The sequence below is a fragment of the Triturus cristatus genome, chromosome 2_1 (assembly GCF_964204655.1).
Source record: "Triturus cristatus chromosome 2_1, aTriCri1.1, whole genome shotgun sequence".
Classification (NCBI taxonomy): domain Eukaryota; kingdom Metazoa; phylum Chordata; class Amphibia; order Caudata; family Salamandridae; genus Triturus; species Triturus cristatus.
This window is the reverse complement of record NC_140581.1, coordinates 420524240-420550427: the sequence shown is the minus strand read 5'-3', so window position 1 is coordinate 420550427 and position 26188 is coordinate 420524240. Positions and strand designations below refer to the sequence as shown.

General features: G+C 47.5%; 1 protein-coding gene across 3 annotated transcripts in view; it reads left to right on the top strand.

Annotated features, from left to right (window-relative positions):
* CENPK (centromere protein K) overlaps positions 1–15167 on the top strand; it is a 569542-nt gene extending 554375 nt beyond the window's left edge. For all 3 annotated transcript variants that reach the window (XM_085631740.1, XM_085631750.1, XM_085631756.1), the window contains one exon: positions 13497–15167. In XM_085631740.1, coding sequence (XP_085487866.1) covers positions 13497–13655 — 159 coding nt within the window. In that variant the 3' untranslated portion in view covers positions 13656–15167. The remainder of the gene's footprint in view (positions 1–13496) is intronic.
* Positions 15168–26188: the final 11021 nt, after the last annotated feature.

The window sequence follows — 26188 nt, the reverse complement described above, 5'->3', positions numbered from 1 at the left end:
AGGCATTCATCTATAACTCTGAGGCGTATATCTTCCTCATCATTAAATTAATTGAATTTACAGTGTTTGAAGAGCGTATCCATTCTCTACAAATTTCTCGATGGTTTCACCAACTTTCTTTCATTCTTGACTGAAAACGTATCTTTCGTAATCCGCATTTGGCATTGGATTGTACTTGAGATTCAAGTTTTAATTTGACAGTATATAAGTTTGTCCGCTTGCGGCATTTTCTTTATAACTTATTTTACACCGTCATCAGCAAGATTCTTAAGGTATTTGATAATCTTCTTGTTATCTTCTTCTATCGCATCAATGAAATCATCAAATGTCTCTATCCAAGCAGTCCATCTTTTGCCAATATTAAGCATTTTGGCAGAATCGAATTGTGGTGATAGCTTCAAGAAGGCGGCTACATGGTGACCATTTATGAAATTGACTGACACTGAGGGAGAAGTCCTCTTTGACATTGTCTGCTGTTCGCTAGGACCTGCTTAATCCATACCATCTCTAAGGCTGTGTGCTGTGCTGGCCTCTGGGTCATCCTGGATAGTCTGTGGAACCTTGACCTCCTTCTTGGTCTCCATTGGATCCCTTCAATTTTATGGAGATCTTTGGAGTTGTTCTGAGCTTCCACCCGGCAGCTTTGGTGTTGTGCCGCATTGTAAATGGGCGGCTCGGTAAGCACAACCCTGGGCACTTCCTCTAGGGCTGCTTCACCCAGCTCAGTGGTATGATGACTCTCTTTACTCAGTTCTGGTAAGCAGATGACCGTTTCTTGTGTTGCAGTGGCTTTGCTTTTAGGCATCTATTTGTACTGTCTGACATCTGGTTGATCTGTGCCTCTCATTATTTCAGATCTTGCAATTTGCCATCACGATTTGCTGCTCTTTCAAAACCTGGTTGTATCCGCCTTTAACATTATCACTCTGTATGATGCTTTAAGTTGCGTAGAAGCGCGGTACCTCTTTTTACGACCTTCCCAGCAGGTTCTCAGCCAACTATGTGTAGACTTCTCAGTGACGCTTTCGTTAACATCAAATGCTTTACACTGACTGGAGTTGACTCCACATATGCCAAACGCCAATTCTGCTCTTTGACGGAAGCTCACGTGACATGCATGAGCAGTTTTCTGGATCACAGCAAACTCTCTGGGAGAGCACTGACGATCTTCGGGTTACTGAACACCAATTTCGTCGCCAGTTGTAGCGTCCCCCCCCCCCAGCCTAGGTACCTGCTAATAACTATTCCACACACGGCGTTTAGTATAACACGTCTTTATTCTTCTGCGTGTAACCGCAAACTTAATATTCCAAACCTGCATCCACTTCACTATGCTCTAACACTTACGTCACGGTTCTATGGATTCCATCAGGAGCCAAAAGGGTTGCGTCTTTGCTAACCCAGCCAACACTCAGCTCTCACCCCATCCCTACTTCCTGTACGAGGAACCTAGGAGTATTATTTGATTCCATCGTATCCTTTGACAGTGGCAACTAAATGCTTTCTTCTGTTTTATTTGGTTCATAGCATTCTTCCTTTTTCTCCTTTTTCAGCCTAGAAAACTGTTATCCTTGCTTTAATTACCTCCTGTTTAAATTATGATAATTCTTTATATCTGGGTCTGTCTGCCTGTCACACAAAAAAGGTTTAAAATTGTAAGGAATGCTGCTCCACGAGAGCTTTTGAACCTTTTTTGCAGGGTTACTGTTCGTCAACTCACTTTGCACTGGCATCCGGTGCAACAAAGGAATATGCGATATTACCTCGCATGCAATACATCGCATGCCATTACAACGCGGTTGTTACAACGACCGCGTTGTTACATCGCATACCATTACAACGCAAGTCGTTACAACGACTTGCTGTAGGGGCGCTGGATGTTGGAATAGTATAATTTACTATTCCTACTCCAGTTTGTGCAACAGTAGGGAAGGTGTTGGATTTTAAATCCAACACCATCTGCCCCCTATAGCAAGTCATTGTAACAGTTTGCGATGTAACACCGTGGTCGTTGTAACAACAGCTTTGTAATGGCATGTGATCTATCACATGTGATGTAAAGGATGTCTCACGCAAAACAAAGATGCACCTTTAAGTTCTTGTCTTTGACCTAGAGGGCAAAAAAAATGAGGGCCCCATCTATCTTAGAGGAAAGGTCGGATTGTGCTCTTCGTTTATATGGTGCTAATTTATTGCAGGTCCCTTTGGTTAAGAGATTCTTCATGAAGGTCGCTTTTTTTCCCTACAGAACTGCTAAATTGGGGAATTCCTTACCCCTTTCCCTTTGATTCTCCCAGAGATTTGCATCTTTCAGGAAAAACCTCAAGAGCTGGCTGTTCACTTAGCTAATTCATTTGCGTTTGCTTTCTGTTCCACTTTCTTTGAGCGTTAGGACATCCTTTACTGGAGAAGCAGTTTGTTCTCTAAAAGTGTTTTTTTTCATTCATTGATCATTCACTCATTCATTCCCTCACTCATAGCATTGGGTGGGCCTGCTGCCTAAATGTTTGGCCATTAGATTGTTGGAGCTGAACCAGTGTGAGGAGGATGCAAAAGAGTCTGCAGCCGTATTGCCTCAAAGCAGCCCTGGACTGAGTTGGGCCTTTTGAGGGGGAAGGAGAGGTGAGTTGGACATTGCAGGATTCTCGGGCAGCCCTATCGTTAAACAAGGCCTATATGCTGAAATGCTTCCTGTTCTTTTTTTATGCACTGTAGTGTCTTACCCTGATGGGGTAGCTTGTAGGCAACAGGAGATGCAATGGAATGGGGTGATTGGCCAGAGGCCTAAGGGAGGATTGAGACAGAAGTGGCATGTGCTGAGTGGTCAAGGTTAGTGATGAGGAGCTCCATGTATAGTTATTTGTGGGACTAGAGCCCCCAAACTTCTCTTCTCCTTCACCTCTGGGCTGCCTCCTTCCGAATATGCTCGATGCATTGTTCATATGCCCAAAACGGAAGTCTGAAGCCTGATCTTGTTGCCGCAAGTCAAGCCATCCCTAGATTGGCCTTCTGTGGTTTCAGCAAGGAATTTTTTTGGGCAGTGGTCTAGCTGGAGAGAACTGCACAGTTTCATCACTTAGAATTTTGACATTACAGTTGTGCTCTGTGTTAATGTAATTTTCTTTTTTATATTTTGAGGGAAAATAAATCACCACATGCTCTTTAGAACACCTTGCCTTCCATCGCTAACTGACCTGACATCCCTATAAGTGGAACCCTTGCAGTTCAACGAAGCCTCCTATCTCGCCTTTACTAACTTGTACTTAACACAGGTGGAACTTATCTTTCATCGCAATAGTCCTTAAGAAAGCTTGTGAACCTGATCTGAACTTTTTGAACGGATTCTGCATTCTTGACACCAACATGTCTCTGTTTGCATCTTTCTTACTCAGCTGTGTGTCATGCCCCATCTTGTCCTGTCACAACTCTTATTTTGATGTTCATACTTTGTATTTTTGTGTCTACCCTGTTCTATAATCAGGGGTGCTACCCTCTTTTGGGATTTTTCATATCTCACCTGAATATGATGCAGATATAGAAGGAAGGTAGAAAGGATTGGTGTGCAGTTCTCCAACTAGTATTTGAAATGGTTACTGAAAGGCCGCAGTCGCCTTAGGCTCTTCAGTTTCCCCTATATTTACACAGTTTTTGTCCCCCGATCGTTGATCCTATGTTGCGGAGTATACTCTCTGGCTGAGTGTAACGATCCTTGAGGCTGTCCGGCATAATTTCGTCTATTTATTTGTTTCGCATTTTCATATAGCACTACTCCTCCAGAGAAAAACCGTCATCTTGCTGTATGTGCAACTAGTGAATGGGATGAAAACATCCTTACAAATAACAAAAATGAGCAAAGTTCAAAGTACATAGAACAAAAAAACGTATCCTTATTATCAGTGTCAGAGATCAGAGCATTCAATCTTACCTTTATAAATGGTTACATTCAATATTAACTGTTGATCACAAACAGTGAGCTAGTTATTACTTGTTTATTTGGAGTTTTAAGAGATGTGTGAGTAGGTGGGACACTCCAGGCTTCCTACTTGTTTTTCACATGTCGCCCACACCACTTGCTACAGTTCCCTATGATACACCAGCAGTAGTCCCTGCTGATGATATGGCCACCCATTCTGTTTGAGTACGTTTTTGAAATGGGATCTCTGGTTGGCTAAGGCTTGCGCCAAAGCCAGGCACAGACCACCACTCTAGTCAGGGCGAAGGAGTTACACGCCAAAGATAACCCCTGCTCACCCCCTTGGTAGCTTGGCACGAGCAGTCAGGCTTATCCCGGAGGCAATGTGTAAATCGCTTGTGCACGCACACAGCAACAACATACCAGGCACACCACAAAAGGAACTCCACACAAGGTTATATCAAAAATAGCCTTTGTATTCTCATAACACATTAGAATAGTAATCACATAATATACATTGTACACCTCACCAGGCCGACTGGACCACTGTCAGAACCATCACAAAGTGAACTTAGTAAAAGTAGGATATCACATGAACGTACAACCAGTAATCATTGGTAACCACTGTACTCAGCATCATCCTGTAACATAAACCATATTATACACAGTATCACATTTAGGCGTGAAATACATTCTGCGCCAACCTCACCAGCATAAACACATTATGCAATCATCTCATAAGTCTAAACACATTAGACCCTAACCTCCTAAGCATAACTCACATTAGGGGCATACTCACAGTAGAGAATAATCTCACTAGCATAAACCACAGTATGCAAATAACCTCATACATAAACCACAGTTAGAGGCATAAAACAGGGTGCATAAATCATAGTACATGAATCACATTTCCTAGCACCACATAAATCACACTAGGGCCTGCCGCCCTACAAACCCAACAGTCCCCCTGGCCAACTGGCCTTTTCAAAAGGGGTCAAATGCCCTATGTCCCAAATGTCAGGGCTGCTGCCAAGGCAGCAGAATCCAAAGTGCGCCATTGTGCTGGGGCAGAGGAGTGCATCTCACTCCTATCTCCTAAAACATGCCCCCAAAGAACTGTTGGCCTAAACGTTTCAGCGGGCACTAGTTGCTGCGCAGCTGTGATGTAAATAAGGCCTGGCACCACTGTGCCCTCCAGACCAATGTGCCCAATCGTTGCAGCTGCCTGCACTCTCCCAGGACAGCTGGGATTAGCCAGCAAACCACGGGCACCTCTGTGCCTCTGGACCCCCACCGGAGCCCTACGCAAAGATCATACCCAACGTTGGAGCGGCCTGCTCTCTGCGGGACCGCACAGGCACCGACAATGTGTCTCGAAATGCAGGGGAACCTGGGCCCCTCTGGGCTCTTCAACAATCATGTGCCCCCTCGTTGGAGCGGCCCTCTACCAGGCGGGGCCACTCAGATACTGTCAATGTGCCTCGGTCGGCACCACCCTGGGCAATGGAGGACCCCCCCCCTCCAACTCACCGGGTCTACGGGAGAACTCCTCCTCGCAGGGCATCAGCATTTCATGCACGCGGAGCCTCCCATACTCACAGGAGCCCCGCGCTGCCATCAGACGCCTCTCCTCTTCACCCGGGCCCCCTCCTGGAAACCGGGACTTCCCTGTGGAGCCCGCGAGGCTCAGGACGTCTTCCGCCTCTCTGTTGCGGTACGCCGGGCTCCCTCGTGCTCACGGGAGCCCTGCCTCGCCTCACTCTCCCATCGGCGCTGCCTCTTCTGGGGCAGTCGCGCTGCGATTGGCAGCCGTGGCCACTTCCTCTCGTGGCCCTGCCCAGAATCAGGCAAGGCCGCCTGGCTTCCTGGTCGGGCCGGCGGCACCTTTTAAGTGTGGGGTGGACACCCGCTCGGTGTGCAACAATGCGAGGTGGGCACCCGCCATCCACGGCAATCAAACAGCGGGGTGGGCACCCGCTCCTCCTGCCCTAACGCGGCCACAACAAACATAAAGTGGGGTGGGCACCCGCTCCCACAGCATCACCGGGAGAATCCCTCACGCCGGGATTCCCTTGAAAAAGGGCGGCAGCACAGCGCTGCGCAGCCCACACTCTCCTCCTCCTTGGGCAAATAAGAAAACCCAGCACAGCGCTCACGAGGCGCTGAGAGCACAAGAAGTCCTGGAGGTCCTTAGGAATCAAGGGGGCAATGCTGGGCCCAGGGAGGCAGCCCTCCTTGCAGGTCCTCCTGGGCCCTAGCAGCAGCACGCCCCCGCAGGTTTAGGAACAGGTACAGAACTGAACAAATTCATGGGGTCACAGCCCCTCTACTTATACCAACATTTCCTTTGTCTTTAGTGCAGGGCATGGGGGAACCAGATGCAACTGGTTCAGGGGGGATTTCGAGCACTTTGTTTTGCAAGCTCCTCTTCCCCTTTGTCAGGTGGGGGCTAGGTGATCAGACACACCACAGGGGGCGGATCCAGCATTGTACAGGGCAGGCACACTCCTATTTAGAGTCAGGGGATTACTCCTCCCACCTCTCCCAGCACAGATGTCCTATTCAGCCCAGCTCTGACTCACCCTGCCCCTCCTGGAACCACACACACCTCCCAGCCCCTGTCACTCACAAACCAGACATGCAATTCACATCAGGCAAGCAGACACATAGCACACAGAAATGCCAACTTCTAAAAGTGGCATTTTTCCCATAGTCATAATACAGCTGCGCACACCATTGCACAGCATTTATTCTCACAATTTCATACATACCAGACTTGACCACACTGCTCCTCTCATGCCAGGAATTACCACTGACACACACTTAGCAGGGAATCCCCAATGCATTCCTATGGGAGGGCAGGCCAATCTCACTAATGTACACAAAGAGCGCACGCACTTTACACTGGACCACAGTGCTAAAGTGCCCAGAGACCTACAACCACCAACACCATGTCAGAACTTAAGGCAAAAAGTTTAGGGTTGAACCTACCAAAAAGGGCCAAGTCCAACAGTAAGAAGCTATCAAGAACCCAAGGATTATTCCTTTATTTTTCCTCCTTTCAGTAACTGGTTACCTGCTCGTCAATTCCCATACCCCTGGCACGCTTACTACACTGTCTCAGGGTCTCCTCTGCCCTGGGCTTGCATGAGGCTGATGCAGGCAGGACAGTTGATTCCATAGGTGCCCATTATGGGCGGCCCTACTTAGAGAGAGGACCACAGAACCAGGGGAGGGGCTACCATGTCACACAAGCAAGGAACAATGGCAAAAGGGGGGGTGATCTCTGCTTGTAGTGGGTGGTGTGAACACTGGAGAGAAGCCATTGTCGATACAAGAACCCTCCCAGAGGTGGGACCTAAGCAAGTCAGGTTAATACCATCAACCTTCTGGAAGAACAACAGGTGGGAAGGGCCAAGCTCTGTATAAACTCTACATTACAAGTCTTTGGGAGCTCGGTTGGAGAGCTGGACACTCTTCTGATGTCTCCTCACTTTTCCTTGCAGGCAAGATAGGGTTTCAGGGGAAAGGGTGGTAGTAGTTCTTCCTGTCGGTGGAGTTGAGCTGGAGAGCTGGGCAAGCTCCTGATGTCTTCTTGACGAAAGCAGCTGCCAAAACCCATCAGCCCTGGACTTCATAAGTCCCCGAACCCTACTCCTACAAAACCACCAATTAGAAATACGACCCAATTTTGCCCTATTTGTATTAAACAAAAGACTATTTATCTTTAAGAATGAAACAGACGCAGGCCATTCCCTGCAGAAGAGGATTGTTGGCCTAGGACAGACTGTGAAAAACCTTTATAAATGAATAATGGCCAACACCTACAAGAGGACACTCACAGACTTGGCGTTTTAGAGCTGTGGGGCACTCAGTGGGACTGTTATCCCCTGCCAAACAGTTTCGGCCCCTGTTCAAAAGGTTTAGAAGCTGTTGCAGAGGGCTGGCATAGAAACAGCTTTCCCCACCAGTACAGCAGACACCCCAGTTCTCTTGAGGCCGTTGACTTGATCTGGCAGGCAGTGTGTGGGCCAGCGGGAGCAACAGTCTTCCATTTCCTCTTCCTCTACTATAACTGTCACCAAAGCACTTCTCTGTTTGTGGGATATACCCAACTGGTAGAATTTGACATTAACTCCCTGATTGCCGATATATCAGATCCAACAGATAGATCTTACAGATCATTCAATTGATTGTGACTTGCATTTTCTGTCTTCCCCGCCCTCTATTTCTTCCACACCGAGCAAACTTCAGACTAGTACCCATTCATTCTGCTACATGAGGAGCAGGTGTTGCTTTCCAAGGGTGCTATCAAGAGAGTCTGGTCTCTGAATGAGGAGATGGCTGTTTCTCTATTACCTTGTTCCGACGAAGGACATGGGCCTCAGCCCTTATCTGGACCTTCGGCCTCTGAATGACTTCCTGCAGGAGGACAGATTCAAAGTGTTTATACTGCCCCAGATTCTCTCTCCTCTGGTCCCCTGCAACTGGATGGTGTCCTTTCACCTGCATGACACTTATTTTTATATACTCGTCCTGCAGTCCCACAGACATTATGTGAGGTTCAAGTAGGCCGGAGGATTTTCAGTTCCCTGTGCTTAACTTCAGCCTCACTAGCACCCCCGAGGTGTGCCTACCCGACTCTTTCGCAGAGACTTCCATTCATTGGGGCGCCCTGGATACAGTGAAGCTCAGGGCTTTCTCTCCAGCACGAGTTTAGGACATTTGGGATATGATCTTGATGTTTCTGGCTCGGCCACGGATCATCGTGAGAATAGCTCTGAGGCTTCTTGGCCTTATATCCTTCTGCATTCTCCTCATCTGCTATGTCAGGTGGTACTTGTGTGCTCTGCTATGGAATTTGAAGTTCCTATCATCACAGCACAAAGACAATTTGGCAGAAACTCAAGATTTGCAGTGGTGGCTACTCAAACACAATTGGTTCAGGTCCAGGCTTCTCATGCTCTCTTCCCCCTCCAGAGTTGACAGTGGTGACAGATGCATCCCTGCTGTGCTGGGGAGGTCATCTAGGGGAGGTGGAGATCATGGGACTCTCATCTATGGCATATGGTCTACTTCACATCAATCTGCTGGAGTTGCATCAATTCATCTTGTTCAGAAGGCCCTCCTGCCATCTATCAAGGGGATGCTGGTACAGGTTTTAAAGGACAAAATTACCATCATGTGGTACTGCAATCAGCAAGGTTGAGTGGGGTGCTGGGTCCTATGTCGGGAGGTTATGCAACTCTGGAGGAGGTTAGAACGACGAGGTATTTCCTGATCGCAAACCATTTAGCAGGGTTGCTTGTGCCACAGAAGACAACCTGAGTAGGCAGTCCCTTGCAGATTACAAGTAGTGTCTACAACTCAAGGTGACACAGGATGTCTTCCAACAGCAAGGGAAACATGGCTAGATCTTTTAACAACCGTAAATAAAATGCAATTCTTTGGAATCAAGAAAAGGGAAAAGCTAGACAGGAGAGCACTCTGTCGAGGTGACTTGTCCTGTGCATTAAGATCGGCTAAGTACTGGCCACGAAGCAGCCTCTGTAAGGTCTAAGAGTCTTTTCAAGCAGGGCAGGGCTGCTACCACAGGCACATGGAATGCCTGTCCTTGACATTTGCCAAGCTGCAACATGGGTGTCAGTGCACATGTTCACGAAGAACTATTGCCTTAACAGCCAGGATAGGCAGAAAATACATTTTGCCTTCTCAGCCCTGCAAGACAGTTTGGTCTGAGTCCACGCCACAGATCCTTCACAAGAAAAGGTACTGCTTTGCTGTCTGTTCTATAGTGCAGAATCTTCAGTGGAAGTATCCATCTAAAGAACAAGTAATTTATCCCTTGTTAACACTCTTTCTGATGGATACTTTATCTCACTGCAGATTCCTCACTGCCCACCCATCACCCTGTTCTGTAGAATGGCCTCTTTTTCACATCTAAAAGGGTACCAAGTTAGTATTCAGCTCACTTGTACCAACAATTGTTGATGCTCGACGTCTGAAGGCAGAGAAAGGGAAAAGGCAGGAAACTGACGTTGGTCCACAGGGGTGACTGCTCCACTCTGTCACTTCAATGGTGGTGTGGAGTCAATGCTGAGCTTCATGGTGCCATCTAGTGGCATGCGGGAGCACTGGTATGAAGAATGTTTTTGTATGTATGTAATGTATGAAGAAGGCGCGCTTAAGGCAAGCCCGTCTGCGCCCGTCCGCGATCGCACGCGGTCTAGGGCTATACCCCATGTCCCTCGTGTGAACCATACACGGTGGAGTAAGTTAGAACTGCTAGCGCTTTGCCCTAGCACTACTGAGCTGTGCAAGCATAAACTAAAAGCAGAGGACAACATAGGTTGCGAACATTGTCACTTCTCCTATGATCCTGGTAGGAGTATGGCCACTACGGACAACACCCTAGAATGCGGACTGATTAATGTCCGCTCTTTACGCAAACACAAGCTAGATCTATACGATCTACTTACTGAAACACAATGGGACCTGACATTTCTAACCGAAACTTGGCTGGATGAGGAATCCACGCCTGACGCACTAGAGGCACTCCCAGAGGGATATACAATATACAGACAAGACAGACCCATAGGCAGAGGAGGGGGCATTGCTATAGTTGCACAGGAAAGTCTACGCTGCCAACTTAATCATGTGCCTATCTTGGACAGTGAGGCAGGGAGCTTCACAATAAAAGTGAATAACAACCACACACTGGAAGGAATGTTAATTTACAGACCCCCCGGCCCCTCAACTAGGTTCGAGGAGAGTCTAGCTGAATGCATTATAGAGACCTCGATATGCAAAAATAAATTCATGGTACTTGGTGACCTTAACCTCCATTTCAACAACCCATCCGACAACACCAGTAAAAACCTCTGCCAAGTATTAGAAGCTTTACAACTAAATCAAATTGTAAGCGGGCCCACCCACCAGTTAGGGAACTTACTAGATCCCATATTTGTTAACTGGGGGGAAGTAGAAGCGAAGACTCCCATCCCTATCCCCTGGTCGGATCATCACCTGGTACCTTTTACCATTCATATTCCTGTAGGTAGAGCCCGACAACCCACAGCATTATACCACCTAAGGCGAAAATGGGCCTCCTTCTCCCAATCTAAGTTCTGCGAGGAACTAACAAAAGGAGGCGACCCAGGGGGAGATGATGCAGACACAGCTAACTCCAACCTCTGCAAACGCATCAACGATGCACTAGATCTCACAGCCCCGCTATCCGAAACTAATCCCAGTGACCGTGCTCAAAAAACCGCACCCTGGTTTACTACTGAACTGCGGAATGCTAAAACCTTATTGAAGAGAGCTGAAAGGCAATGGCGTCGGGCTTTCTCCAAAGATACTAGAGAGGTCTACCTGTCAGAGAGGCGAGTCTACCATGGACTGATTAGAAAGGCGAAAACTACACACTATGAGACTAAGATCAACGAAGCAGGTAACTCGACGAAGGAGTTATTTCTACTTTACAAAACTCTCTCTAGTGGAAAATCCGCCACTGTCCCTGGTGACTGTTCGCCTGAATCTTGTGACAGAATCGCAGACTTCTTTGCTGAGAAAATATCTAAAATTTACTCGGCATTCCCAACTCAACCCACGAATGGGATAGAGTTTGTAGAAAACTCTAGGGATAGGGGAAACTCACCCACCCTTACCAACTTTGTTACCCCACCCACAGAAGCTCTCCTAAAAATCTGCAGATCCGTAAAGTCAGGTTCCCCACGGGACCCTACCACTCCCAAACGCCTAAAAGACAGCCTGGGGGCCTTGGAGCCCTACATTAGGCATCTACTGGATGTGTCTTTTACGACAAAGACGGTGCCTAAAGAATGGAAAAAAGCGGTGGTCCTTCCTCTCAGGAAAAAACCTAACATCAGCTTTGATAAATTAGACAATTTGCGGCCCATCTCCCTCTTACCATATCTGGCCAAGATAGCAGAAAAAACGGTCAATATCCAACTTATGGATTTCATAGACAAAGCTGCCTTACTGCACGACACCCAATTTGGCTTCCGCCCCCGCCATTCTACGGAATCGGCACTACTGACAGCTGTGGAATCCCTAAGACAGGGGGTGGATGAAGGTCACACTATGGCCCTTATCCTACTGGACCTGAGTGCGGCATTCGACACTGTAGCTCACTCCACCTTGCTACAGTGTCTGAATGATGGAGGTATAACTGGAGCCGCACTCCAATGGATCCAATCCTTCCTGACGGGGAGAAGTTTGAAGGTCCGTCAAGGGGACCACTATTCCCGAGACATAGAATTGGGTCAGGGCGTTCCTCAGGGTTCGTCCCTGATCCCAACTCTTTTTAATCTCTATGTCTCCCCAGTGGCTCCAATTGTAGTGGGTCACGGACTACAAATTGTTACCTATGCCGACGACACACAGTTAGTTGTATCCCTCTCGCGTACACCCGGCCTTGCTATGGACAGTTTCAGGGCTTGCATGCAAGATCTTGCAACCTGGATGTCCACCAATTGCCTGAAATTAAATGGCAACAAGACCGAGGTGCTCGTGGTGGGAGGCAGCCCATCTGTCTGGACGTCGGCATGGTGGCCACCTTGTCTAGGTGAGGCCCCCACACCTCGGAAAGAAGTCAGAAATCTCGGGGTCTGGCTAGATACTGACCTGTCTTTCGGACCACAGATCAACAGGGTGACGGGCATTTGCTTCAGCATTCTAAAAACTCTGCGGAAGGTCCTAATTCTCCTTCCCACGGCCGCCCGCAGAACACTGGTGCACGCCCTTGTCACCTCACGCCTAGACTTTGGCAACCTACTTTATTTGGGAGCTACCTGTAAAGCGACAAATCGACTTCAGGTGCTACAGAATGCTGCAGCCCGCCTTATCTTAAACCTCCCTAAAAGATCGAACTCCAAGGCCGCCCTCCAGTCACTCCATTGGCTGCCGGTGAGGAGCAGAGTTGAATTTAAGTCTCTCTGCACCTGTCACCGTATCCTCGCTAAGAAGGCGCCAGCACCACTCCAGAACCTCATTACAAGGTATGCACCAACTCGTGCATTGCGCTCCTCGCAAGGAGGTTTGCTTAAGGTCCCTAGGGTGAAAAAGGCCCGTATGGGAGGTAGATCCTTCCGATACCTGGCGGCAAAAAGCTGGAATAATTTACCTCTCAACCTCCGACTGGACCCCTCCGAATCTAGTTTCCGGAGGAAATTAAAAACCTACCTCTTCTCAAAATAGTGGGCTCCTCTCCTACTTCTCTATCAGAGTGCTTCAGTTCAGCGCGGGGACACGCATTCTGCGTAACCAGGCGCTCTATAAATGCCCCTTAATAATAATAATAATAATGTTTTTCAGATCCATTTTGGCAGCTGGGGAGTATTCTAAGGTGAGGAATCTGCGACTAGCCAGAGTATCCACCAGTAAAAGCCTTACAAAAGGTAATTAACTTGTTCCCTACATGTTCTGTGGGAAATCAAAATACTGTATTTTGCCAAAGTCCAGATAGATGCAAACAGCCATATTTCGTTTTGTTTCCTTTTAAGTATAGATACTTTTTTAAATGAAACTGCCTCATCTCATTTTAATTTCTTTCTTTCAGGATCTTATGAATAAGTTGTTGGCTACTCCCCATGACCCATATGTGCCAATTGGGGAGTCTTACTGGCCTCCTTACATCGAGCTGCTGCTGCGCTACGGCATAGCATTAAGACACCCACAGGATCCAAACAGGATGCGACTCGAAGCCTTCCATCACTAAAACAACAAGCATAGTCTACCTTTCCAGTATATGTTGTAGGTTCAGTTGGTATGCCGATGTTTAGGAAAAGTACATTTAAAAAAGAAATTGACTCTTATTTGGACTTATCCGGTACCATCAATCTTGTTTTTTGTGCTTATAGTCATTTTTTTCAAGATGGTTCCTAGGACTTTTAGGTTTTTCTTTTTCTTGTAAATAAAATGTTGGATATTTTAAGATATGTTTTCTTAAATTTCAATTTTATCTCGAAATGTATACTGCTCTACTTTCACTTCCCGTTAGAATTTTAAATGTTATTAGCCAAGGTTCCGAATTGTAGTTGTTACCACATATGGTGTTGGATTACATACGCTGCTTGAATTATGTAATTCATTCCTTGTGAGCACCAGATTACATCTTGTAAGGGTGTACAAATGTATTTCTGCACCAGTCAGTACTGTTTAACAGCACCGGAAGTCAATGTTCGTTTCTGGTCTCCCTACGAAAAAACCAAACATTTGTTAACGCTGCAAAACACCACAAACTGCCACAAAAGCAATTGAACAATAGCACACATACATTATAAGTTTGATTACAACTGGCCTACAATGCAGATGGAAAGTGAACATCCGCCAATTTCCACTTGTGTTTGATGTGGTAATTAATGATGGGAATATGTGCAAATTCCACATGAATTACCAGTTCCAGACTAAACAAACCAGCATTTTGCACAATGAGTAAACACCTCCTCCCCAAATTGCATCATGTTTTATCTGGTGAAAACCAGGTGGGCATTTAGCCGTGTCAGGAGCAGCAATTTGCACCCGACTTCTTGTAATTTCATTTTGGGCCTGAAGTCACATTTGCGCCCAAAAGGAGCCTGGTTGTAATTAGGACCTATGTAAAAAAAATAGCATTAGGGTGCAAGTTAGTAAGACCTGGTATTTTTTTGTAATGTGGTCCTACATTTTTTGTTTTCCACTTTGTGATGCGGGTACGATTTGAACGAATTGTTAAACAATGTGTACTTACAGAACTGTCAAAAAACGAACAATGTGAAGGGCAGTTGTGTTAAAACTGTGCCATAGCTTTGAAATGTAAATGTGTTTATGTTGTGTGTTTTCGCGCTCGTATGCTTAGGTCCACAAACTCCCACGTCCATTAATGCAGTACAGCTACAGGGACAATTGAAGCCATTGGGCGTTAACGCTGTCAAAACATCATCTCAGTGCGCTGATCTTTTGGAACAGGTGCGATATTACAGTTGCCCCATCTGTGAAATAACTAATCATTTTTGCTTACTTGTCCTACCCCATGATCGAGCTTGTTTCTTGTGTTTACTCAAAAGAAAAATATTGGTTTGTTTCAGAGGATGTTATACAACTTGAACCATGTGAAATGTGTAATAATTTGGTGAGAAAAGCATCAATTTGAAAATTATCAATGTGAGATAATTACACATTTAGAAAACATTTGACAAGGTTTTTCAAACTCTGATTTTATTTTATACATTAAAATAATGATGTACCTCAACATGATGTTGAATCCATATGTTTAATTAATCCTTCATGTTTTAGCACATAATGAATGATCAGGTCTCCTCGCAATGAAATATGAGACATTTAAACAAGCACAACTTCTGAAAAATAGTTTCTTGGTATCTTTTGTCTGGGGGGCGGGGGGGCGTCTGGGGGATATCCTTTCCTCGCGACTCGCTGCATTAGGTGAAGGTCAGTATACGAGAACATATCTTGCCCATAAGAAAGTTAGATTTGTTGCGAGTTGGAGTTGGGGGAGATACGAATCTGCATTCTCTGCTCACTTGCCTGGTCATTAGCTCCCAGCACCAGTAATTTTCATCTGATCCCAGTGATTTCACTTAGTGTAAGCTCATATACCCTTTCGGTCTTTAAGGAGCAAGCTTCTTTAGTGACATTCCCATTTTGACTTAACTGCCCTGTAGTATCTGCTGGGTGGTGAAGAGGCCCCAGTGGCCTCCAGTAAGTGGGGCTTTATTTTTGGTAGCCACCATAACTTGGTTTTCTGTTCTTCATGGAAGGTTGTGCTTCCAATTTGAGGCAAACGTCAGTTGGGACAGACTCCCCTAACTCAAAGCCTCATCTCTGACTGAACACAGGAGCTCTCACATGTGCCACATGGACAAATTGGTCTAATGCTATCTGGACTTCCGATGTTGAGGTGCCACAAACCAAGGCCTAAAAGTACCAGAGCAGCCTAAATATTTTGGAGTTCTCTCTGAGCTGCTGTCTGGGAATGTGCATAGTGAAGTTTCTAAAGAGATACATCTGCTTCTGAATGTACTGAGTTTGTCCTGCAGCTCCTCAAAGGTATGAACACTTAGGGGCCGAGCAAAAGTTAACAACGGTCCTCCTTTCCATGGTTCCCACCCAAGTATCCGCAGGAATGAAGTACCCGTTCCAGGGAGGAATCTTGATTACAGCCCAGGACCAGAAATGTAGACAAGTGCGCCAGGTCAGACTTGGAACCACAGGATCAACATTGTAGGTCAAGCACATTTGTCATCAGTTGTAGGACATTCTGGTAATAGATCCTTGGAAGCTGTCTCAGGGGGCTGGAGGGGAAATTGTGTATGTACGTGTGTGTGATAGAGAGAGAATCGCATACTAATAGGTTTAAGGAATCTGCACTGAAAAAGTTATGAAAAGTTCTTCCTCAGTCTTTGCTACCATGGTACGCAGCAATGGTCAGTTGGTCACAGATTGGCTCCTTGGCCTTTCTCACAGTCCACAAAGCACCTTCTGTAACAGTGGACTGCCCCGTGCCCCACTTTCATGAGGCATGAGATCCTGACTTATTTTGGGCTAGAAGGAGCAGAAGGGGTTATCGGGCCTCTGGACATTGACTAGTATTTTGCCCTTGTTCCTTCTACCTCCCTGGAATTTCCAGATGGCTCAACTAGCCAGCAGATGCCTTTCGGAGGTCCTTTCTTCTCTTAGATTGCCTGGAGTCCCAGCTGGCTCTTTGTGCCTTTTGAAATCACGATCTGCATGGATATCCAATTCTTTCAAGCCATTTCCGTTTCTCTTATTGCGACAAAGTGCTTTGTGAAAACCTCATATGTAGGTAACCTGGATCGGCACAATGTCCCCAGTCATGGCATGTGTCCGTATGATGTTTTTCAAGGATCTCATTAGCAGAATCAAGTTCACTGGCCATGGCTCCTGCTGATTGCTGCCTGGAGATGGCTCCGTTAACCTCCTTTCCCCACTCCTCTTCCTTGTTCTCCCCTCAACGATTGTGACGTAGACTTAAAAAGAAGCTGTACGATCTAGGTTTTAAAAATATTCCTACGGTGAAGATTGGCCTGACATGGATGCTAGACCTTTTTGTCCTGGATTGACCTCTGAGAGATGTGGTTTCCTCTCTTGGCAGGCATACTGAAAGCAACAAGCTGTCATGGAATGGAAGTGCAGTAGGTGTGTCAAGTGCCTTTCAAGATGAAGGAAAGGGTGACTTGTCCCAGTAGTCACGGTGCCACTCTGCACGGATATTTTATGTGAAAAGTTGACAGGTGCCTCCTTCAGAGGGTCACTGCTATAAGGAAAATCTGAGAAAAAGGAAAGAAATCTCCTTTGGCAATCTGTGTAGTTCTCGATTCAAGATCTGGACTGCTTTGGTAAAATCAGCAAGACACCAAACTCCTCCTGACAGCAGAGATGATAAAAGCGCCTAGCAGCATACAGGTCTAGAGTCCAAAGTTCTACAGCAAAGTTGATCCAGATTGCAACAATGAAGCTAAAAGAAGACAACCGTTGTAGAAGGAAAAATCGGGGGCAAAAATATATAGCAAGAGGCCAAAGAAACCCTGGCGGTCTAGCACTGAACAAAAAGAAAAAAATGATCGCCATGTCCTGGAAGAAAACTCCTAGGGTGTCAAGGTCATTCATTATTTTTATTTCAAGAACAAACTCCAACTGTTGGAGTTTGTTTCTGTCAAACAAAAAAGTGTGGTGAGCCTGAAACATGGCAGCTGCTCAACAAACTTTTATTGCCCTTCAGAGGAGCTGCTGGGCTGGCAGAGATCTCAAAATATGATGAGCAATAGTCCAGCCAGGTTGGCGGAGGAAACGGCTTCTGCCACTCTGACTAGCCTCCATAGTCTAAATCAGGCCCTTAGTTTTAAACGTAAACTAATTCGAGCGACCAGAGTTTGCACCTTCAATCAATACTGTGACCTGTGGCATTGAATTGGGGTATCCTTAGTCATCATGGTGCTAGGACAGGAGGCTATTTTCTTTAACATCATAAATAAGACCTACAAGCATGCTTCTCTACACTTAGGTCTGATAAATGATGTAGTCCTAAGGGCGTTAGCTGTTTTTTTCCTCATCATCACAATGATCAGTGTGAACTTCAGTTCACAGCCAGTGGAGAAAAGCAGTTGACAGTTCTGATTTTGATCTCCACACTTGTGGGGGTGTGGTTTGTTGGAGTAAGGGTGTTGAGGCTGTGTATGGGCATGCACGTGCACACACTTTGAGTCACCAGAGGAAATCTGGGACCTCCTATTTGAAGGGTGGTGTCCATAAAGGTTAACTATTTTATTGAGCGTATGTATGTAGTACGAAGTTGCCCCACGGGGCCGCACAGTACTTTATTTAACACAAGGGTTACATGTCAGTTATTAGGGGTTACAGAAGCACAATGGGTGCTAGCAAATATTTTCTGATATATCCTTAAAACAAAAAGTAATTCCGACGAGTAAATATTGTACTGAGGAATTTCTGGTGAACTATATGAAGTTCAGAGTGTGCCCAATGAATAGAATAGGCAATTCAAAACATTGGTAGGTAAGCTCTCACACACCTTCCCAGATGTCACGTTTCCTCATTTGTCAAGAATGAGTATAATGACGAACGGGCATTTTAATTCATAGGAAGCACTTTGTTTGGTGCCAAAGGGAGAAATGTGATTAGGGAAGCTATTTACTCATCTGGATTGCTTTTTGTATTATTTGCACTTGACTAGGAGGGTACAATCTACAATGGCATATTCCCTTTTGTCCTCCCTTTCCTTCTGGTGTGAGGGCTTTGTTTGTGCAGGGTACTTGTAACCACATATTCTTCACCTTTTGAATATCTGGAGGCGCCAGAGTGAATCTGGAAATCTTCAACAGCAGGGCTTTCGCACACTTGTAGGTGATATTGTGCTGCTCCGCATTGGCTTTGTCACCCGAGAAGCCACAGAGGAAAGCCACATGTCAGTTCCTTTTCATGCCTTCTGATGTGGGTCCGGAGTTCCAGGCATCAAATAATAAAAAAATGTTTAAAAAAGTAATGGTATAAGGTTTCAAAAGAAAAATTACAGTTCTGCCTTCCCCAAGTGTGACTTCTTGGCCATGAAACTTCAGCTTACAGGGGGTGTGGCCAAGCAGCCATCGAGTAAGTCACACTCCATCGGAGCTCTCGCTGGCGAACCCCCATCCGCTGATGAGAGGCCTGGGGGACAGCTGATGTCAACTATATGCCCTTACCGTCCTTCCTGCACTGTATGACTTCCCGGAGGGGAGCAATCGGGCCCAGCTGAAGTCTTTAGCAGGCGATCGCCCTGACCGTGTGCTGCACTCAAAATGGCAGACGAGGGATGCACAGAGCAATCATCTGCGGAGTACAGAGCTCCCTGGAGGCGGTCCTCACCATCCCAAGCCTACCCCCTGTGTAGCCCGGAAACTGGGGGGGGACGGGCCGTGACGAGAGTGAACAGGCGGCTTGGAATGCCACAACCCTGGGCTGCTTAGTACCTGGGGCCGAGGTGCTCAGGCTGTGACTGCAGGACCACCCCTCCCTAACAGTGAAGATTGACCCACCTGCCTTCGCACTACCGAGGCGCGGAGAGCTTTAGAAATTCCTAGGGCAGGTACTGTAAGGACTTTACTTGCGTGGCCCGAGCTGTAATTCACTTGATAATCAGGCCTGCCCTAATGAGCGTTCTCAAGTGAAACCGGGGCGACTTTTGATGGCCCATGCATGATTGCACTGGTGACTGAGAGAGGAGATGGCCCGGTGCCTCCCAGAGCGACAGTTGTGCAGCGTGGATAGAGAAGCACCTGCTATCAAATTGCCCTGAGGCCACCAGCTGGTAGTGGACCACGGTGATGCCCATGGCCAGCTATGGCACCATCTGAGCTACTCTGGACCCAAGTTACCTTGCTGTGGACCCAACAGTGAATTCCGCTACAAGGGAGGCTGGCATATTGTGGCTGGCGGGACCAAGTGCTGGTGCCAACCAGTTGCGGCAGGTACCAAACGGGGGTGATGAGGCATGGCAGGGGGAAAAGAGGGACAAAAAAGCACTTACCTAGGTACGTCCAGCTGGCGCCTCTCCTCCATCCTCCTCTTCTTCCTGTCTCTAGTCACAGCAGCATGAAATAACACAGGCTCCCAGACTCCCTAAGCTAATTGTGAAGCTGCTGTCACCATGACAGCAGCGTCGTGATTGCTCTGAGCGCCCCAGTTTGGCGCTCTGACAGGGAGTGGGAGGCTGTGCATATTCTCCACCCAGGCTGTACAATACAGCCAGGTGGAGAACATGCTCTGTGCGCATGACTGTTTGGCTGTCCTAAGACAGCTGGCCAAACAGTTATGCTGCACGCCTGCATGAAACTAACTGAGCCACTGCAGTATGAAAAAATAAAATGATAATAACGTTGCGTTATTGTCATTTTATTTTTTGATCTGCTCAGAGAGCAGTGGGGTGACGCTCCTCTGCCTTAGCGGAGGAGCCACCGCTGGTGCCAACACTGCGGGTGCAGGAAGCGTGTGAGCCGACCTGCTAGCTGAACCCCGGGAGAGAGTGAACTCTGAGTGAGAGAGTGCAACGTCGGAGTGGCTGTGACGCTGTTTCTACTCACGAGAAAAGGGTGGAAGACTGCTGGTGTGTGGAGCTCCAATAGGACAGTGAAAGAGGCTACGCGGCAGCAGGATACAGCTGACTGGAGACTTCTATGCTCGCATACCTGAGACCCTCTGCACGTGAGTGGTGGTAGCTCAGAACTATTAGGGACTCATGAGATATGGCAAGACCCTGTTGGAGGCGTAGGGGACCAGACCTTTGACTGGGTTTATTTCCCCACTGCAATATTGCCCTGCAATCTGTTTAGAGGCACTGCTTATGGGGAACTGGAGCCCTGAGCCCCCAATGGCATTTAGAGGAGCACCAGCCTCCTGTGGGGCCAACAGTGCAGTGTAGGCCGATCTGGACGCACTTGGATATTTCTGTGCAGGGAGGCGCAGTGGGGATTATCTGTATACAGGGCACGAGAGGCAAAGTGGGCCATAGCCTACTGGAGCACTGAGGGGGGCCCTACGGAGCAGTGGGGCAGAGAGAGACCTACTAGGTGTCCTGGGTCCCTGAAGTGTTGAGGGGGAGCTGGCGTGCCCTGTTACCTTGGAGAGCCAACTGGGGCCTGTGGAGTGGCACCGAGTACAGGATGGCGGCCGCTGCTTGTTATCTGCTGCTCTGACTTTCGGCCCGCATGGATGAGCAGTACCCCTCGAGACCCAGCACGGGATTGGCAGTCCTGGGGCTCTGGGAGACAGAGCAGCCCCCTCATGGCGTACAGCACTGGAAGAGCACCTGATGTGGTATTTGGAGCCTGCCCAGGCTTCGAGACGAGGCTTGCAGCATGGTGGGCTGGCCTGACCTAACATCCTCTGAGCATTGTTGTGCCCTGGCATGGGGGTGTTAAAACTACGCTGACCCGCAGGATGTGGGCGAAATTGAATCCGAGGGCCTGAAAACCCTTACCTACTGCATGGTCAAGGTGGCGCGACAGCAAAACCCAGAGGCAGGATGGTTGACAATAATTGTGGGCTCCACCGGTGGAGCGGCAAGAGCACGCCCGTTGTCGCAGGAGGGTTTCACACTTAATGACATTATGCAGGCCATCACTACTTCCCGAGAGGTGCTAGAAACAAAGATCGATACCCTAGGGGCAGACCTGGGCCTCTTGAAGGATGATCATCGGCGCCTCACAGAAAATGTCACTTCTACAGAGAGAACACCGGCGGACGTGCCTTCTGATATTTCAACTTTAAAAGGCAGATTTGTTGCCATGGAGTATGAAGTCTGAACGTTAGAGATCAGAGCTGAGGACAGTGAAAATAGATAACTGAGAAACAACAGCCGTGTCATAGTCCTCCCGGAGCACACTGATGGAAAAAATAGGGTGGCCTATTTGGAATTATGGTTTCGTGAGGAAATGGCACCAGAGGGCCTCTCCTCTATTTACACCCTTGAGAGGGTGCACAAGGTTCCAGCTCGACCGCCCCTGCCAGGTGCGCCGCCACACCCGGTAGTGGCCAGGCTCCTCTACTATAGGGACCGCAACCATATTCTTGCGCAGGCCAGGCTCCGGGGAGACATTCAAGTCCCTAACAGCAAGGTCATGATCTTCCCAGACTTTACAATGGAAGTGCAAAAGCCATGGATGCCAAGCGCCGGCTTTGCCAGATATGCCTGCCCCATGCTATTATGTTTCCAACCCATCTAAGAGTGGTGATGTTGGAGGTGGTGCAGTTCTTCAGATCGTCGCAGGAAGTGTGGGAATGGATTGAGACACACCCGCTGGCTGGCCCCAGTCGGAGGTCACTACGGTGCACCCCTAAGCAAAAGAAAGTGAGGAGACGAGGCGGAAGGGCTCCTTCAGGTGCTGAGGAACAAAGGGAGCAGCAGCGAGCAGTTGAAGTGGTGACTTCTATGAGCAGGGAGGGGGTTTGAGCTCAACGTTATCTCTGAGCAATGAAGGTGCCCAGGACTCTGATCGTACAAGAGATACCAGCTTGGCGGAGAACTCGGATGCTAAGCTGCCTAGGGTCACACCTGGTACAGCAGATGAACTCATGACGATGTTGGTGGGCTATATGATCTTGAGACTGACTGTTGTTAAGGGAGGGCCTTTAGATTTTATCCTGCGAGTTACTAGAATGGCATGCGTCTGAGACCTTGGAGGCCAACTTTTGTTTAGTTCAGCTAGTCGGATGGGTGGGAGTTGGGGGACCACTAAACAGCCACTGCTTTCATCCCGTTGAGGTTTCTGTGGGTACACCCACAAAAGTATGCCTGTTGGCTGAAGGTTTAGATGGAGGGTTTCCCTGCTTGTTCTAGGGAGTGGAAATTGGGGAGTTTGCTGTTTGTTTATTGCGAAGTGGGGTTTGGTACGTGTCTTGAGTAAGAACTACTTTCTGCGCAAAAATGTGGGGAGCTGACAAGGCTGGAATATACATGTCCGATGGGGCCATCAGGTGTATTCTCCCTATGTTCAATGGCGCCAACTGTGACATATAAAGTTTTACCGTGGAATATTAGGGGGATGCACACAATGGCTAAAAGACATAAGGTCTCCTCATATCTCAATAGACGAGGGGGGTAGCTCGCATTAATTCAGGAAACGCATCTCATTGCTAAAGAGGGGGCAGTGCGACAATGAATCTGGAGAAAACAGGCCTAATTTAATGATTACTCAGCTTTTGCAAGGGAAGTCCTAGTGTTGGTGAGACCCGGGGTCCCCTTCCAGCATACTGGACATCTGATAGATCCGACAGGCTGCTACGTGGTAGTCACAGATGGTTAGATGGCCAAGACATTACAATAGGCAGCATTAATGGCCTAAATGTTGATCAAACGATATGAGATTATTAGCCCCCATATGGTGGGTCCGGTCCTCCTGGGAGGAGACCATAACTGTGTGGCAAATGCCACAACTGACTACTACCATCCTTTGTTACAGGACTACCCAATGACAGGTAATCGCGGCTGAGGAGGTGTTGAGCGAAATTGCGCGATGAAGGCCTGGGCACCCTGAGGTGCAGACGGAACTCTTGGAAACTAAATAAAGAGTTGCAGAGCATATGGAACAGATGTGATGTTTCAGTTACAGGAACTATATGTAATGGGTGCATGCAGAGAGGGAACAGACTGCCTTGCTCTTAGTGTGGCTTGCAAACCCGTCGGAACAGGGCTCGTTGGTAGTGGAGCTCACTGAGGACACACGCTATATCACCAATTAGAAATGTATTTTGAGTTTCACGTCGATTGCTCTAACCTTTATAGTACTGCGGTTGAGCTCTCGGTTGCTGACCTCGACCTTTTTGGCATCAGTGGAGCTACATACTGTAACGCCAGCAGAGGCAGATGAATTTGGGGGACTTTACACTCCCAGAGATTTAGGCAGCCATAAAATCAATGACCAGGAACAAAACCCATGGCATGGACAGACTGCTGGTAGAGTTTTACTCTGCCTATACAGAAGAGGTAGGCCCCCGACTGGTGGAGTTATATAAAGCAGCGGATGACACTGGATTACTCCCCTCATCTACGCGGGAGGCCCTGATTGTGCCCAACTGAAACCTGGGAAACCAGCTAACGACAAGGCAGCCTACCGGCCATTGTCAATGCTAAATATCAATCATAACATATTGGGTAGGATCTTGGTCACTCCCTTTTTATACCATATGAAATTACTCATACACCAGGATCAGGCAGGGGTTATCCCAGGCCGCAATACAGACCTTAACATTAGGAGACTTCTTAGACTGTTCAAGGCAGATGCATATGACAAAGAGGAGTCTGTGATTTTCACAGTAGAAATCGAGAAGGCACTTCTTAACCTGGGAAGGGCCTTCCTCTATAGTGTAATGATGCGCATAGGCCTGAGGTTTGTGGCTTGGACCCGCCTACTGTACAAAGGTCCATCAGCTAGGGTTCGGACGGGCTTTATCATGCCAGAGAGCTACTGAGTGGAGCGTGGCAAAAGACAGGGCTGTCCTCTGTTGCCCTTACTCTTTGCCCTGGCGATGGAGCCACCGGTCTGCTACACCGGGAACGGGTATAACAGGGGAACTAGCTTTCCCACACTTTGAGACCTACTATTTAGCAGCACAGCTATAATGGCTGATGCAGTGGATGATGGGCAGACTCAGCCCTGGGAGAGAGCTGGGCCCTTATATCTCGGATCTACAACAATTATCTTGGGTACTGTTGTGCCTCCACACGCCTTGTGCTGGAGACACTATGGAGTTTCAGGTGCTGCACCATTGCTGGACCAGGAGCCAGATGTACGACCGTTTTTCTAGTCACAACACGGTTGCAAAACGATTTGCAAATGTAAAATGTGCCATACGCGATGTCCGACAGACATTCACAAATCATAAAATGCGATGCGACTGATTATTGATGCGCAAAAATGTGCGGGCGGAATTTGGGTGTCTCAATCAACAAGTCACTATTTGTGAGTAGTCAACCACCATGTACAGACAAGTCGCAATTTGTGATCATTTGCAAAATGGCCCATTTGCACGTTCAATTTACCATGGATTCTATAAAAACAGGCCCGAAATGCATCAGAAACCTTTCAACAATGACTGCCCTGTACGTGATAGCAAGGAGGATGCAGATTTTGGCTGCTCAGCATTGGAGGCGGAGACAGGAGAAGGATTTTCAGGGTCAGGCTGAGCATTTTTGCGAAGACAGAGGAAGAGATTCATGAGCAATACATGCTGAGTAGCAGTGTGATTCTAGAGCTAATAGCTAACTTATAGCCACACCTAGAAAGCAGTACCCAGCAAATCCATGCTAACCCCACCCATGTCCAGGTGTTGCACTCCCTCAACCTACAAGCCAGTGGTAGTTACCAAGATGTCATTACAGTAGCTGGAGGGGTGTTGCAGAGTGTTTCTTTCGCAATTTCTTAGACGGCATGCTTCACCAAATACACCAACACATCTACCTGACCAGGGATGATGTGGAACAGCAAAATATTAAAATGCAATTTTACCAGACAGCCAGATTTCCACAGGTCATCGGGTGCATAGATGGGACCCATGTGTCCATATGTCCCCCATCTGGCCTAGAATACATATTCCGGAACCGCAAAAAAAAAACATTCCCTCAATATTCAAGTTGTCTGCAATGCATACATTATCATCACAGACATTGTGGCCAAATATCCAGGGAGCACCTATGATTCCTACGTCTTTAGGCATAGTGGCATATACCAGCGACTAGAAAGAGGGTATTTTGGTGAAGAGTACCCTCAAAATGTATTAGCACATTCATGTTGTCTCACCCTTATAGGTGTCTCACTAGGTGACAGTGCCTATGCCCTGCTGCCATGGATCCTTACATCCTACCTGTATCCCAACAACCCATACGAAAGACGTTACAGCATGGCACATAGGCACACCAGGTCCATGATTGAGCGCACATTTGGCCTCCTCAAATCTGCTTCTGGTGCCTTCACAAGAGTGGGGGAGACTTGCATTATGCACCTAAGACTGCATGCAAAATTGTGGCAACCTGTGCCATACTCCACAACATTGCCTGCAGGAGAGGCTTACCCATAGATGTGTCCGGATAACCTTGGAGGATGAGGACCCTGGCCCACCTGCCCAACAGCAAATCGAGGGATGCACAGCAGCGGGGGAGATGGCGCAGGGACACATGGTCAGACATTAATGTGCAAGGTACGATCTATCCGTTTACACACTACCCTCTACAAATGACAATACAAAATG